A 15,368-nucleotide genomic window follows, 5' to 3' on the forward strand; every position below is an offset into this window, starting at 1 on the left:
GCCACCACGCATGCGCCTTGCGAGGCGGGCGGCGCTGCTTGCGCCCCGATCCCCGCGCATGAGCAGTGCTCGGCGGCGGCGGGCGCGGAGCGCGGTCGGTACCGAGGGAAGCACCGGGAGCGCTCCCATCGCCACCGCGGGCAGCGGCACCGGCTGCAGCCGCTGGAGGAATTGGCCGCCCCCGGGCCGCCCCCGGGATGCGGCGCTGCTGCGGCCGCCCCCCCCGCCGGGCTCGGCGCGCCCCCGGGCTGAGCCCGCGGCGCCGCCCGCGGGGCCTGTAGGGCCGGGGCAGCGGCGGCCCGAGGAGCCGCGGCGGCCGTCAGCAGTGAATGGGCGCCGCGGCGGGGCGGAGGAGTCGGAGCCGCCGCCGCCGCGATGGCTCAGGAGAAGATGGAGCTGGACCTGGAGCTGCCGCCGGGGAGCGCCGCGGCCCCGGGCGACGGCGGCGGCCTGAGGCGGTCGAACAGCGCCCCGCTCATCCACGGGCTCAGGTGAGGGGCCCGGGGCCTCGGCTCATCGAGCCCCGGGCTCGCCGCTGCCCGCCGGGGTCCTGGGCCCGACCCGGCTCTCCCTCAGCGTCCTGTGGATCGTGTCCCTTGTCCCGCGGGGCCGAGGCCGCCAGTGCCCTCTTGTCCCCCCGCGGCTCACGGAAGGTGCTCGCCGCGCTCCCGGCGACAGCAGCGCTCCCGTTTAAATAAAATGGTGTTTTCAGCGCTCTGGAGGCTGCAGCGCGTGTCACAGCACTGTGGAGCTTTAAGTAAAGCGCACCCAGAAAAGCTGTTCGCAAAACTTTTGTTTTCTCCCCCTGCAGTGACAACTCCCAGGTGTTTCAGCCTTACGTGTTGCGGACTCGCAGGAACAGCACAACAGTTATGAGCCGTCATGGAATGGTGAGGAATCTTAAGCATGTTATGTTTACACACAACAAGGAATAATTGGAGTAGAGAAATGAAGTTAAACTTGATTTGTATTTGCACTAAGTATCCTAGCAAGCTTCCAAGTTGCAGAATAAGCAATTTTTTACCTCTAACTGCAGTGTATGGTGAAATAATACTGGTGTGTTGACTGTCCCCAAGAAGACAAGAGCAGTTGACATTTTATGTGACTCCCCATATTAAGTCTAATTTTAAAGTTAATTTAAGTCTGTGTTAGAAGAGTAAAATGTTGTCAGAATTAAAAGTCTTGAAAGGGTGTTTTAGTGTGTTCTGAAAATGGACAGTGTCACAGTTCTTTTTTGACCTGTTTGACATAGTGCTCTTTTTTTGCAAAGGCAGAACACTCAACCTCAGAAAATCACTGAAAGAAGAGAAATTTATTTGTTGCTCTCTGTTATAAGTCTGGTAGTGTACACTACTGCAGTTGCTTAACTTTTCAAAAATGTTCCATTTCTTTTTTCTACCCTGACCTTGTGACAGGTGAGGGATTTATGTGCTCCTTCCACTGAAATTTTTCTGTCGTGTTTGAGGATAGTGAAGATTAAATATTGCTTTTCTCAAAACCCTAAAGTCCTGACATAAGTTTACTCTGTGTCTTCTGTTCAGGAAAGGTGACAGGGATTTTTAATTCAAAGTCTTCTTTTGTGAGACTTCTTAAGAATCCATAATTTTGGAGCTTGTCAGTAGGTGTGACACTGGACACATGGCCCTCCTGAGTGGGAACTGTTGGCCCATTTATATGTGATGTTGGAGTTCCAGAGGGATTAGATGCATAAAATTGCATGCAATTGAAAACTTGCAGAAGTTAAGCTTTAGGGAGTGTTGTTCAAGACTGTTTTGAAGCACTGAGATTTCTCCTTTACAATAGCCAGCAGGTTGAGTAAGGTGTCCTACAGGAGTTTGTCATATCCTGGGCAGTGGGGAATTGTGTAACAATCACAGTTTCATTTGTAGTATCTCCCTTGTCTAAATGGCATCTGTAGCTATTTGTGCACTGGAGATGCTGAGCAGTATCTGCCTGCAAGTCAGATCCATGCCACTTGCTAAGTGATACAAGGAATTTGTGAGTGGTAAAACATGTCTTTTCTCTTGAAGGTCAGTGTTTGCTTTTTTGCAACATTGTTTGAGTCATCCACATGTAGTTGTGCAGCTCATTTTGAACTCACTAAGAATGAAGTTGATGGTAAATAGTGTGCATGCAAGCAGTTGTGTGTGATTTAATCATTGTGGCTTTAATTTTTTTTTTCTAGTTTTTGTCGTCATCTCCTATTCGTATTCCTAGCAGCCGACTTCATCAGATCAGAAGGGTGAGTGGAGTTTTTATCTGTGTATTCAGTAACAGAGTGAAGAGTACTATATGGTATTGAAGTACTTGCACAGTGGGGGTTTCTTTATTATTGAGTATTTCAAGTACCAAAGAAAACTGAATATTTCTTAAGACTTAATTTCAACAAGGAAGTGGCCTTGCAAGGCTTCTGGTTGTGTTTAAGCTACCTTGCATTTTAGAAGTATTTCATCTAAGAGAAGCAGTGAGCTGGACTGGTGGCTGTCCTGTCTTTTTGTGTAGTGGTTCTGCTGTTCATATTTCAATCCTGATGGCAAATAATGGAATCACGAGTGTTATTTCAAGTATCTGCGATGAATCAAATGCTATGGGAAAACTTAAGACATTTATCTCTTGCAGGAGGAAGGAGTGGATTTAATGAACAGAGAAGCAGCACATGAAAGGTGAGTGTTACTGAAAAAAGGTGATAAAATAGCCAGAGTTATCCTCTTTGTAGCTACTGATGGGGTTTTTTGTATTCTAGGGAAGTGCAGACAGCAATGCAGATAAGCCAGTCATGGGAGGAAAGCTTGAGCCTGGTAATCTTTTTATAGATGTTTCCTATTTAATTCCACTTTTACACTCAAATGACAAATTTAAGGAAAGAGAGGAATTAACTGTGAAAATACTTTAAGAAGAATTTAAGCCCATCTGCTTTAGCTACTTTATGTATTTGACCCAATGACTTTCCATTAGAAGGTTGTGCCTTGGATTTCAGGGTAATGTCCTGTGCCAGTGTTAAGTCTGAAACCTTGCATTCACAGAGCGACAATGACTTGGACAAGTCTGAGAAGTCTTTTTCCCCAAAGAGAATAGACTTCGTTCCAGTTTCACCTGCACCTTCACCTACAAGAGGAATAGGAAAGGTAGGATAAGTGAAATACCAGGCTGAGACAATACTTCAGAATTCTGGACCAAGCTAAGCTGTCAAGATCTGTAACTTCACAAATTGTTCCATAGTTTAAAAAAACCCTGGACAACACAACTGAACAAGCACCAAAAAAGCCAAATCCATATTTTGTTGGTTTCTTAGAATCAAATGGTTGCCATCTGGGAGCCTGCAGAGTTTAAGCAGTGAAACACTGGATGTTTTCAGTTACTGCTCTTTGTGCAGTGTTTGGGTGAGTTGGGGTTCTGGTTCTAGGGAAGCTGGAAGAGGTCGTGAAAATAGTCATGGACAGCATCTCCAGGTGCAGAAGTGGGGGGATTTTGGGGAAGAAGCACCAAAATTGGACTGTAAGTCTGTATGGTGAGAGATGAAAATTGTGTCCATCAGTTATGGAAAGGAAGGCACAAATGCTCTCTGAAGGAGTGCAACACACTTGGGTGTGTTGAACGCCTACTGAAAACTGGTGGCAGATGCCAGATAAAGAGCTGGATGTTGGATAAACTACTTTTCCAGTGAGGATTGGAAAACTGAAATGTATCACAGAGAAGCTGGCACTGGGTTTAAAGATGAGCTGCTTGACCTTGTTGGCACCCTTTTGTGTGATTCTGGTTTTGCACAGAAAAGGAGCAATCTCTGTGCTCCCACCAGATTGGTGCATGTAACAGCTACACATGAGTGCTGGGTAAATGTGTTCCTGGGAGAGCACTGATGCTGGCAGCTGGTTCTGCACCTCTGGAATTCTGACTGTAAAACACTAGCAGATAACTTGACAGAAAGATTTTTGTGTTTAACTAGAAGCATTCAGGGGCTAAGCTCAAATTAGCTGCAGAATCACAGAGCTAAGTATCCTGTTTTACTCTGGAATATTGTCAGTTTTCAGGTCAGATGTATTTTGAGTAAACTCAAATTGTTTGTTTAAAAAGCCCCTTGAAAGAAGTAAGTCCTGAGTACTGTACTGCTGTTTCTAAATGTAACAAAGAACAGAAACAATTCTCTTATTTAGAAAACAGTGTCTATTTCAATTTTACTTTTCTTGTGAATTTCAAGTTTAGCTTAATCTGAGCAGAAATGCATGGGCCAGTATGTTTTTTAAGTTAAATTCTAATAACTGTAAGATTATATTTGATATTCTGTGTAATCTATTGCTAGCTTTTCTTAAAGAATAAAAAGGGAATAGGAGGGGGGATGTTTGTTTTGGAGGGTGGCGTGTAACATCTGAGTATTTTAAAGGAAATTCTAAATTATCTTCATTTGAACGTTCTTCTTGCAGCAATGTTTTTCACCATCATTGCAAATGTTTGTGAGCAGTAATGGATTACCTCCAAGCCCTATTCCCAGTCCAACAAGGCGATTCTGCAAGTAAGAAATGAGTGTCTGTTGTTCGAACATTGGAATTTAAACCAAAGATTAATTCAAGTTGATGTTAAGGCATTAAAAGAGACTTCAGTTTTACAACTGCTGAAGCACTGCCACATAAAAATGCTCTAAAAGTTTAACTTTTACCAATGGCAGCTTTTTGTGTGTTCTCTTATAGAGCATGTGTCAACTTTAAACTAGACTTGGTAACTTGGGGGAAGTCCTCAAGTATTTCAAATTAACTTAGTCAGCAGATTGGTGTTACATAAATACACTGCAAAATTTGGAAAAGGATTGAAATGAGGATGTGATTCACTAAGGGAAGGAGAAAACCTTAGAAAATCTTCTGCAACTTTGTGTGGCAGATAATCTGCTCTAATAGGCAGCCCTTATTTGTTATCTATGTGTTTAGATTCCACAGGAATCCCAGTTGTGCAAGAATACTTTTGAAGAATGCTTCATATGCTGTGGTTGTGTTGATTTGATGCAAATTGGAACCTTTACAGGCCTGACTCTCAGTATTCTTTCTTCAGCAGGAGGAGTCAAAGTCCAATCAACTGTATCAGGCCCAGTGTTCTTGGCCCCATTAAAAGAAAAGGTATGTGTATTTACTTTACCAGATGTCTTAATATGGATGTAGTTCTCTAGCTGGATATGTTTTTTTGTTATTCTGTAAATATAATGCACTTGTATCCACAGTGAACTGGAATTTGCCACACATAACTCAAAATACAATGTAAAGTAGCTAATCTAAAACACAGAAATGAAAAACTTAAAAAACAGCTACTGCTTGACAGAGGAAACCTTCGTTATACATCAAATTAAATGTCAGAGCTTACAAATGTTCATAACATTCCTCCAAGTGCCACTGAACAGTGCACACCCTTCAGATCATCTTAGGAATGTTGCTTATCATGCAGTATCTTCTAAACTTAGAACTGAACGTTTGTTTTCACTCTGAAAGTTCAGAAGGTGAGTGTTTAGAGAAATGGAATAGATCAGTGCCCTTTCCTCCTGAAGGGGGAAGATGCATTCTTTCCTGGAACTGTTCCTGTTAGAGATTTACAAGTAACATCCTCAAACAAATCTCCACAGTAGAACTGTAAAAATGAGATATTCTTCAAGTGTGGCTTTAGCTGTGCTTATTCTTTCCTTTTTTTTTTAACTTAGGCATTCTTAACTGCACCAAAAACATCCAAGACTTATATTTATGCTTTGAGAAAAGTCACTGGTTTTGTTTGGCTTTTTCTTTTTTTAGTACTGCTTGTTCTGTCAGATAAAGAACATTGTCTAACTGATACTGATTTGACAGAGAGACAAGTTTTCTCATAGATGTCAGTTCTATTTTAGAGGCACTAAAATTGATCAAAAGTTTATTAAGCTAAATGGTCAATAAGGAATAAATATCCACACCTACACTTTACAGAAATTGTAAAAGCAGTGCAGCTAGAGGGACAGGCCTTTCCTCACCAAATCCATGTGTTCCCATGGAGCATCTTTTACAAAGTGGAAAAATGAGTTTTCCTTTTCTTACTTGAAATACCAAGGAATTTTCAAAATGCTGCTTAATTTTGAAACAGCTAATCCATTTAAATTAACTTACTTTCTTTTCTTTCTTACTTTCTTTTCCTAAATATGTGGTCCTGTTTTTTTCTGAATTTTAGCCACAGATTTACAGTAGGAGAAGGAAAGCCATGAACTGAAGAACTTTTCACTGCCATAGGGGATTTATATTGGTGGACTCTGCAGTGTATTGTAGCAGTGCAGTGAAATTTAAGGGGCAAAAGTGTTACCTAAGTTGGTGTTTTGTTCATTTTCTGCAAGATCAAATATTTTATAAATATTTTATAGATATTTTTTGCCCATTCTGCTTGCTAGAAGCAATTATTCCTTACCTTAAGATTGGAATGTATCCCTGTGGGCTGAAGGAAATTAAACTGTTGGAAGTTATATAAAACTGTTTACAGTCTTCTATAAAATGTAGCAGTGTAATTCTGTTGCAGAATGTATATACTGGTTTGGTATAATTTTCAGCGTCTATCAGGCTTTTGAGCTGACTCTGCAACTACTGCAAAGTGTAGCTTAAAACCAGAAAAATTGTCACCATTTCATGCTCTTTTTCCCCCAAGGAATGGAAATATACTGTAGGTGAGAGGGTTTGGGTTTTTAAAATTTATTTTCAAGTTCATTATGTTTTCAAATGTGTATTGTAGAGTAGCTATTAGTGAGCCAGCTCATTCTCACTGCAGATTATACTAAACAGATTACATGAATTCTCCCCATCATATTTAATCTCTTAAAGTCTGTAGATGATTACAGGTACAAAGATAGTCTGATCCATGATGAGTAAGTGGAAATGCTCCCACATGACAGATTTATTCCATTCAGCTTCCCTGTAAAAGTGTACCCATGCATCAGAATTCATGAGAGGGTGAAAATGCACCCAGCTGTCATTCTTATTTTCATAATCACTAACAATTTTAAACTTCATATTTTGACTTATATCAGTTACCTCATCTCAGCTGTTTACTTAAAATAAGTCATGGTAATTAGTTTGCTTTAGATTATTTTGTCTGATTGCAGAACAAGTAGCAAGTTTTATGTCTTTGAGATCATTGTAGCCTCTCAGATACTGCTGGAGTTTTAGCTAAGGATGGACTGGATGGTCTAACAAGACCTACCATCAGATTGATGTCTTAGTCTTGTAGAGAATTGGTGTTACAAATGCAACCTTAGAGTGTTGTAGATCAAAACTGTCTTTTACAGCAGACAAATATTGCAGAGACTCAAGTGAGTTTGATTATTTGCACTGTTTTCCTTAGGTGAAATGGAAACTGAAAGTCAGCCAAAGAGACTTTTCCAAGGAACAACCAACATGCTTTCTCCAGATGTTACACATCTGACAGATCTCAGTTCATGGTAAAATATTTCACGTGCCCTGAAATGCCAAAACAGGGAATGTGCATTTATCACAAGCTTTCTAATTGTTTTTTTTCCAGGAAAAAAATACTTTATGTGTATCTTGTGGATGTGTATTAATGGAAGCTATCCTGTGACAATGCTCCTTCTCCTTTGATCAATTCTTCCTAAACAGACTCTAGCCTAGATTTTGGGTATCAAAGCTTTTACACTGAATATAATTGTTACAAATTCCTGTTGATTCATAAGCAAAGTTACTTCAGTTCATCATTAAAATATGTTGTAGGCAGTGGTCATACAGTGTCTGTGGCACTTCACTGAATGCTTAGAAATGTGTGTGGGTACTTAATTGTTCTTGTCCCTAAGTTCATGATTTTTAGAGTTACCCTTCTTTATTACAATCATAAAATACCAAGGTTTTTTTTGTATTGAGTCAGAGACTAAGTATTCCAAAATATCAGCTGTTATTACTGTAATTTCAGTTTAGCTACAGACTTGAAACTGCCTAGATGTTTTTTTCCATGTTGCTTCCCACTAAATTGGAAAAGCATCAGTTTAAGTGCCCTCTGGGATCTTGTATCTAGACTTCAAAATCCAAACACAGAGTTCTGTGAGAAAAATAGGTCTCAATCTTGCTTTGAGTAGTGCTGTGTTAAAAGCATACCAGCTAATTAATGACATCTTTGCTGCATTGCTGATTCATTTATTATTTTTCCTTTACTATAAGATTTTATGGTTTTATACTTTTTGTCACCTCCTTCCTATGTCTGATTAAAATCAGCTTCATGATTTATTCTGCATGTTAAAAAAACCCAATAATTCTGCTCCTCGTTCCCATGAGGAGCATGAATATCTCTAACATGCTACAGAAAACAAGGAGTTTTCAGGGCTGCCAGTCTTGCAGTAAAGACTGAGTGGTAGTATAGGTCTCCTACAAGTGCTGTCCAAGGGGGAAGCTTTGTTCAGAGCCTCGTGCCCCTGCACTGAAGGACCTTTTTCCCTTTCCCCAGCCTGTCCTCGGATATTCTCGACGGGAGCAGCAGCAGCGTTGGCTCTTCCTCTGATTCCCTGACTAAGGGCAGCATCACCACGGAGTCTCCAGTGACGTGCTCCAACTCCTGCTCCTCGTTCATTCTGATGGATGACTTCTCACCCAAGTGACTTTACCAAGTCCTGAGTCAGTGTCTGGCTGTGCTGTCCCCTTCCTGTACACTCGTACAGAGAAATGAACTCTGATCCTTGAACCATTCATATGAGGTTTATTAAAAGGAAAAATTGTTGTTACTGTAATCCTTGGCTACTTTCCAGTGATTTTATTTTTTAATTTATCCATTTAATGGACATTGTAGACCATATTAATGTCTGGTTTTGCAAATTTATTTTTTAAACAAGATGTCTGCTGATATTATACTAACTTTTGCTTTCAGGAACTTGCATACACTTTTTGATTCCAGGAATAGGTATCTACCTATTAGTGTTGCAATTTTTAGGAATGTACTTCTATCATTATCATGGTCGCTATGTCTAGGGAAATAACTTGGTTTGGAAGGATTTGAAAATACTAATTTATTCTCTGGCACTTCTACTATTGAATAAAATTACTCTTTTTTTTTTTTTTTTCAGTCACTAGCCTAAATTCCATTATGGAAGGGAGAAAAAATATTTTATTTCCTTAGTGCTGCTAGTCATTTTTATGAATTCATTTACAGAAGACCACATTGAGTGTGGAAATCTCCCGCTATTACATTAAACTAAAAACCCCACAGCAAAATAAATAATGACTGTCACTTTTGCCATCAGTGAAGAAATAATAATACTCTGCAAACAATTAAATTAGCTGCCTAGTTCTCTTCCCAGAACATTTGTCCTACAGATTGGATGAAATAAGGTCATTATTCAGCAAGATTTGGCCAGGAAAAATTAATCCACACCTCGATTGAAGACATACAGTGCAGATACCTAAGTTAATTAAACTACTGTGTAGGAGAACCATGTATGGCACCATCGATGTCTCCTGTGGCATTGAGGTCATAAGTATTTTTGTGCCTTAGGGGACATTGTTACAAAATTATGGAATGTAAACCAGAGGGGTGGGTGGGGAAAGTCCTTTGTGTACAGCTTGTTTATAGAGTGCTTACCCAAGCCAGCCGGGGGTGCTGCTTCCCTTTGTGTTCCTTTCTGAGGTGTGGAGGTGCTGGGGCAGCCAAGGTGAGACCCTTTGCAGCTGCTCGGGGCAGAGTTTGTCCCTTTCTTGGTCATGAGCAGAGCAGACAGCTCAGCAAACGTTGGATTCCTAAGGAAAAGCTTTGGATTGGATACAAGCTCCTTCACAAATTGCTTGGTGAAGGAGTTCCCTTTGAGCTATGAGTAGTCTTGATATAGTACCTTGGTCAGTCTGAGGTAGGAACAGATATTTTACTTTTCAAAGACTATAACAGGGCAAAATAAATCCGTTTGTAATCTACTGTGTTATGCTATTTATTATTTATAACTCTGTAAAAAGTCTGTGGTGATGAATTATAGTATTTTTTTATGATTGAATAAGTTTTTTATGTTCAGTAATTGCTGGCTGGTTTGTATTTAATACGCAACGTTGTCTGCCAGAATCATAAGCTTCCATTTTTGAATGTTTGTAACATAAATGCTTTTGTTACCTAAAAGTACAACTTGTGATCTTTCTGAAAGAAAATAGCACTGAATTTAAAGTAAGATTATGTGCTTTAGATGTGAGCACAATCTCTGGCAATACTGTCTGGCTAAAAGGGAGGGGGAGAACTGTAGTTTTTTCTGTTCTGAAGAAGCCGTTGGGTATCCAGAAGACATGTACATACCAGATTATTTTTAAACGTGTTTCCATTAAATTGTAAGAAGTACCAGAATGGGCCAACAGTGGCACTATTATTTGTATGATCATTTCCACCTGTGGAACATTAGTTCCCCACTTCAAATAAATGTGCATATTGTAAAATATTGTCCATTGGTGCCATTTTTAAATGAGCTCTACAGTATTGAATGTTGAATTTGTTTGTATATGCACAGTGCTGTTTCTTGAATTTTTGATGTATTAAGTCGCCTAATTATTTTTTTATTCATGCCTGTATCTTCTCTGCCTTCTTGGTGCTTAAGGAAGGCTGCTTTTCCATTTGCAAAATATTGATAAACAGTCTGTGATTAAATCCAACCCCTTACCTGTGCCCCGCTTCCCTTCCACCGTGCTTTTACTGGTACTGTGGTGTGGAAATCTGAGGGGTGGCAGGAGGGGGAAACCTATTGCATGCTTTCTTAAGCCTGAGAAGAGCATAGCTGTTGCTTCGTTTTGGCTGATTTACCTGTACAATTGATGTATTCCAGATTTGTTTGTTAGTGGAGAGTCCTATCTGAGTGCTGGCCTCTGTAAACATTCGAATGTAAGCCGCATAAAGCGAGCGCACAAACAGTCACTCTTGTTACAGCAGTTTTTTGTAGTGTTCTGGCTATTCCCCACTCTTGAAAGGTCTTGTACAAGACATTGCTCTTTTATAAAATATAAAATATATCCATGATGCCCGCTCTGGCTGTGTCTGTTGTTTCAGAATGAATGGATGTTGCTGTGTAACAGGCCAGAGTAGGCCCAGGTTCTCTTTCACACTCCTAGCACAACTTCTTCATTTTGAAACAAAGTTTTCTAACATGCTGATTATTGATTCTTGTAGTTCACTGCGTTTGAGTTGCCACTGCTTAGAGGCTTCATTGATGCTGCAGCATGCTCTAAATCTGACTTCTAAAAGTTGCATTTCTGGATTTGTCACCTGCCTTGTCCAAGGGAATTGGACACCAGTTGGGAAAGAAGGCCAGCTGGTGCTGGTAGTCAGCTTTAATGTATAACTATTGACATTTAACAACAGTTTTTTATGACTACCGGACTTATTGTGGCTGAATTGCCTTGATGAGTGTTTGAGAATTCCTGTCCTTCCCCCACTTCTTTCTTTTTAAAAGGGATCATTAGTGCATATCTTTTGCTGAGAATCACAGTGATGAGTTACCTTTAATGGTGTAATAGTTGAAAACTGAGTTAAAATCCTGTATAATTCAAGCAGATTTTAGATGGACTATTTTTAATATATTAATTAGCACAGCATTACAGCAATGGTCTTTGCACAGCTCATGGACCAGCACTGCCTTTAGATCATATCCAGAGCACACTGAATCCTCATTTCATGGGCTTAAAACGCTGGAAGGATTTTACCAATGGTTCAGAAAAATGTGTGTGTCAGCTGTGGAACTCTGTATGTTTTGATAATATCAAGTGTTCTGCATCAGGAAATGGATCACAGTGTGCATGTTTCATTCTCCTTCATTGAATTTCAAATTGGGGGATCATGGGCCCAAAAGCCTGTATTTAAGGGGCTGTTTTTCTGACTGTACGTGATTAAATATTTTCTCCTACAATGGAAGTAATTAAATTGTCAGTGGGTGAGGATGTAAATCTGAGTCCTGCAGACTTTATTGGAAAACTCATTTTTGAAAGGCTCGAGGAACTCTATACTGCATAAAAACACTGAAGTGGGATTTTTTAAAAATATTTTGTAAGTCATGATAAAAATAGAAAACTCATTTTAATAATTCAAAACGCTAAAAGCATTTTAAATGCAAGGCTCTTGCTTGGCATGTTTCTCCAGGCAGGTCCATGTTGGGGGCTGTTTGCAGAGGTGGAACTTGAGCAGGCTCAGGCAGATTTGGAACTGAGATTCTGGTGCACAAACACAATAGACTGGCCCAGGGAAATGATTTTTTGCAAATATTCACATTCTTATCTGTAGACCCTGCTAATACATTGTGTGACAACAAAGATGAGAACTTGTTTTTCCTGGAAGGAATTTCATCAGCATATAATTTTCCTGGTAACTTCATAATAAAAAAGCTTTGCATTAACATGAGTTCAAGAATTTAATGAAGTCATAGGCCTGTTGCATTTGCTTTTTTCTGGTGTAAAGGCCAAGGAATATTTTTGGAGCTGTACAAACTGCCCCCTGTATCCCAAGGCTATTACATGAATGGCAGCTATCCATAGGAGATGGGAAGGATCTTTGCCCATCATTGAGTATTTTACTCTTTCTTGAAGCTTGTTAAGTAATCCTTAGTAATTCAGTATAAGATGGGTCACTGGAGGAACCAGAAGACCCCATGAGAAGGAAGTAGTGATGTGCTCTCCTAATGATAAATTTTTAGCCTTGAGTTAATCTTACCCAGATAATTTTCAAATGAAAAATGCATTTTTCAGACAACTGAGACTTTTCATGGGGGTCTGCCCTGTCCAGACTTGGAGGAAAAGGCTCTTTGTGGGCAAGTCTAGGGCTGTTTTGCTTAATCCACTCCAAAAAGAGGGAGCTGGGCTTGTCCATCAGAATTAGAGTGGCATTCTCTCAGTTCCAGCTGGTTTTGGGGAGGGCAGGGGTTTGGTGTTTGGCTTTCTTAAGGGCTGGTTATCAAATTCCCAAAGGTCTCAACAAGGACCTTTGCCATCAGGCTAAAATCAGAAGTAGATCTTTTTCAGGACAAGTCTGTTTCCTGAAGGAGTAATTTTGCTGCAGAGCTGGTTTAAGGGTGACAGCTGGGATTTGCTTCCTGCTGCAGGGGCAGGGCTGCTGTTGCTACAAATGCAAAGGCACAGAAGCCACTGCAAAGGGTCCCTGCACCTCCAGACTATCCTTTATCCCTTCAGAGTGGACGGGGCACTTGGCGGAAGTCTCTTGTTTCAATCCAAACCCTTTTTGCATTCAAGCTGCTTTTTATTATTTGCTCTTAGATCTTAAAGCCTTTTGCTTTGAGTCTTGCCTCTGATTATCATGCCAGGGCCAGCATTTTCTTTTCAAACCTGGAGCAATTTGGTTTGTTGGTCTTGCATGATGAAGTTTGGAGATGGAGAGGAGGTGGGTTCTTGCTATTAACAAAGAATGCAAGTTAGCTTGGATGATCACAAAAGATTGTGGGGGTTTAAAAGAAATGAGACCTGAAAACACAGAACAAAGAAATGCCTATTTTTAGTGAACCAATTTGGCTGGTTTGATACCAGACTCCTTTTCTAAACATAGGCAATAATCTTCTAAACATATTTTTAGCAGCAGCAACAAAACCCAATGTGCTTCCACCTTCAAAGTCTTCTTACTGTAAAGTAAGAATTTATTACTGAAAGACCGCAGGTTTTGTTCATCTCTAACCAGCCAGGCCAGGTCTCTCTTGGTCTCTGCCTAAGTTTGCAGTAACAGTCCCTGTGATCAACAGGACAGTTTGTGACACCAGGCTGTCAAGCAATTCCTGTCTGCCCAAAAAGCATCATCTTACACTGTACAAGAGTTCAAACACTTTGTTCTTCCTTAGCTTATTTCTGAGGGCCATAACATTTTATTACCTTCTATACAAACACAATTATGATTGAATTACTACAGGTTGCCTATCTTACTGAATAGCTGTGATAAAATTCCTGGTGGTCTCTTGCCTGTCTCTTATCTTGGGGTATAACAGAATTTGGTATTTTTGATTATTTTTCAGATAATGTGATATTTTCTGGAAGAATTATGCATTGCATTTTGATTCTGCAAGGTGTTTGGATTTATGCAGAAGTTAAGTTTATGCATTTGACAACATGAGTTAAATGAATCTTGGAGACAATGACATGAGATTTTTTTCAGAAGATGAGTGAGTAGCTTAACCCCTCCATGACCCAATGAACCCTCCTGCATTCTGGCACCACTTTTGAACTACCACCAGAGTTGAGTAATTGGCAGAAGCTCCCAGCTGTTACTTGTGTTTGGATAGTTTATAACACACATTACGAAAGCCCTATTGTGCTAGAACAAAAATATTTTTCTTTCCTCAAATAATTTGCAATTTAAATTTAACATGAGAACTGTAATTGTTTATCAATGCAATGTGTGCTCATCAATTTTTTCAGTATGCAAAATTAGGGCTTGTGATAGGCAGGTAGGAAGCAGGTGGTATGAAAACCCGTGGGCCAAAGTAAAATAAAGAATGTAATGGAAGTCAACTAATCCAGCATCTAAATATAAATGTTGGATCTAGCCTCTGACAAAGCTCTACAAGCCCCTAAAATTTTGGAAAAATTAATCTACTGCCATGAACTTAACAGCTCTCTTTCAACCCTAGTCAATGTCAACACTTCCCTATTTATGACCAGAGCCTCCAAGAATTTGGAAGAAAATTAAATATGAAAAGGGGGAACTAGAATAAAAATGCCTCTGTGCCTATGATGCATGAGTTCTGGTTTGAAAAATGTTACAAAGTACAGTGAGTTGGGACAAATATGCTTTGAATAAGAGTTGAGGATGTGCTATGTAGAGTACGTGTAACATCTTGTTCATGTGCAAGAACAGACTGTGAAAGAAACAGCTCTGTGTGGGAGAAGCAACATCAAAGGCCCTGAGAGAGCTGGTGCTGTAATAGAAAACATTTGCCTTTGAGGACTCTTTTTGCCTCTGGTCACTTCTTATTATTTTCCTCTTTTTTTTCCCCCTCCTGTATTAAAACACAGAGGCTGAGCAATGAAAAGAGCATGGATCTTAAGAGACCTTGTACCAAGAGACAGTTGGCCATTTTGTGCCTTCTAATGAAATGCTGCTGAACTGACAGTGATGAGACTGTTTTACTGATAAGAAATAATAAACACCTGAGTCTGAACATGAACTGACATCTCAAGTGCCCTCAATCCAGACCCAGGGAAAGCAACAATTGGAACCCCCCCAATAAAGCACCGTGACCGAGCAGGGGAGCAATGTCACCATGGCTGGCAGGGGCTGGGGCGGGGAGAGTGCCGTGATTTTCCTGCAGGGTTATCCTTGCATTCAGCAGAGGGAGGAAGGTGATGGTGCAGCTGAATGCAGGCAGCAACCTGTCCTGGCACATCCTGCAGCCTGCGCCTCTCTGGGTATTCTTTGGGGAAGTAGCAGAA

At 40.4% G+C, this 15,368-nt stretch overlaps 1 protein-coding gene and 1 non-coding gene across 3 annotated transcripts; both read left to right on the plus strand.

Annotated features, from left to right (window-relative positions):
* The first annotated feature begins 59 nt into the window (after positions 1–59).
* LOC103824493 (PABIR family member 2-like) lies at positions 60–10,972 on the plus strand. Of its 2 annotated transcripts, none has more exons than XM_009099774.4 (10): positions 60–491; positions 812–890; positions 2,186–2,242; positions 2,620–2,663; positions 2,744–2,798; positions 3,024–3,125; positions 4,419–4,507; positions 5,038–5,102; positions 7,327–7,423; positions 8,434–10,972. In XM_009099774.4, exons 1-10 carry the CDS (start codon positions 376–378, stop codon positions 8,582–8,584), a joined length of 855 nt encoding a protein of 284 aa, XP_009098022.2. In that variant the 5' UTR covers positions 60–375; the 3' UTR covers positions 8,585–10,972. The 2 variants fall into 2 exon arrangements, with proteins under 2 accessions (XP_009098022.2, XP_009098024.2); XM_009099776.4 differs by having other exon boundaries at positions 5,041–5,102.
* Positions 8,219–8,362, plus strand: LOC115484213 (small nucleolar RNA U109). Its single transcript, XR_003944958.1, has one exon. It is a non-coding gene; the product is annotated as a small nucleolar RNA U109 (small nucleolar RNA).
* Positions 10,973–15,368: the final 4,396 nt, after the last annotated feature.

Source organism: Serinus canaria, chromosome 4A (genome assembly GCF_022539315.1).
Source record: "Serinus canaria isolate serCan28SL12 chromosome 4A, serCan2020, whole genome shotgun sequence".
NCBI lineage: Eukaryota > Metazoa > Chordata > Aves > Passeriformes > Fringillidae > Serinus > Serinus canaria.

What these genes read in the sequence shown, in the direction of transcription:
- LOC103824493 (XM_009099774.4), top strand. Translation starts at nt 376, where the DNA reads ATGGCTCAGGAGAAGATGGAGCTGGACCTGGAGCTGCCGCCGGGGAGC. An exon ending in CCAACAAGGCGATTCTGCAA is followed by an intron (nt 4,508 to 5,037) that starts GTAAGAAATGAG and finishes TTCTTTCTTCAG; the next exon opens with CAGGAGGAGTCAAAGTCCAA. An exon ending in CTGACAGATCTCAGTTCATG is followed by an intron (nt 7,424 to 8,433) that starts GTAAAATATTTC and finishes CCCTTTCCCCAG; the next exon opens with CCTGTCCTCGGATATTCTCG.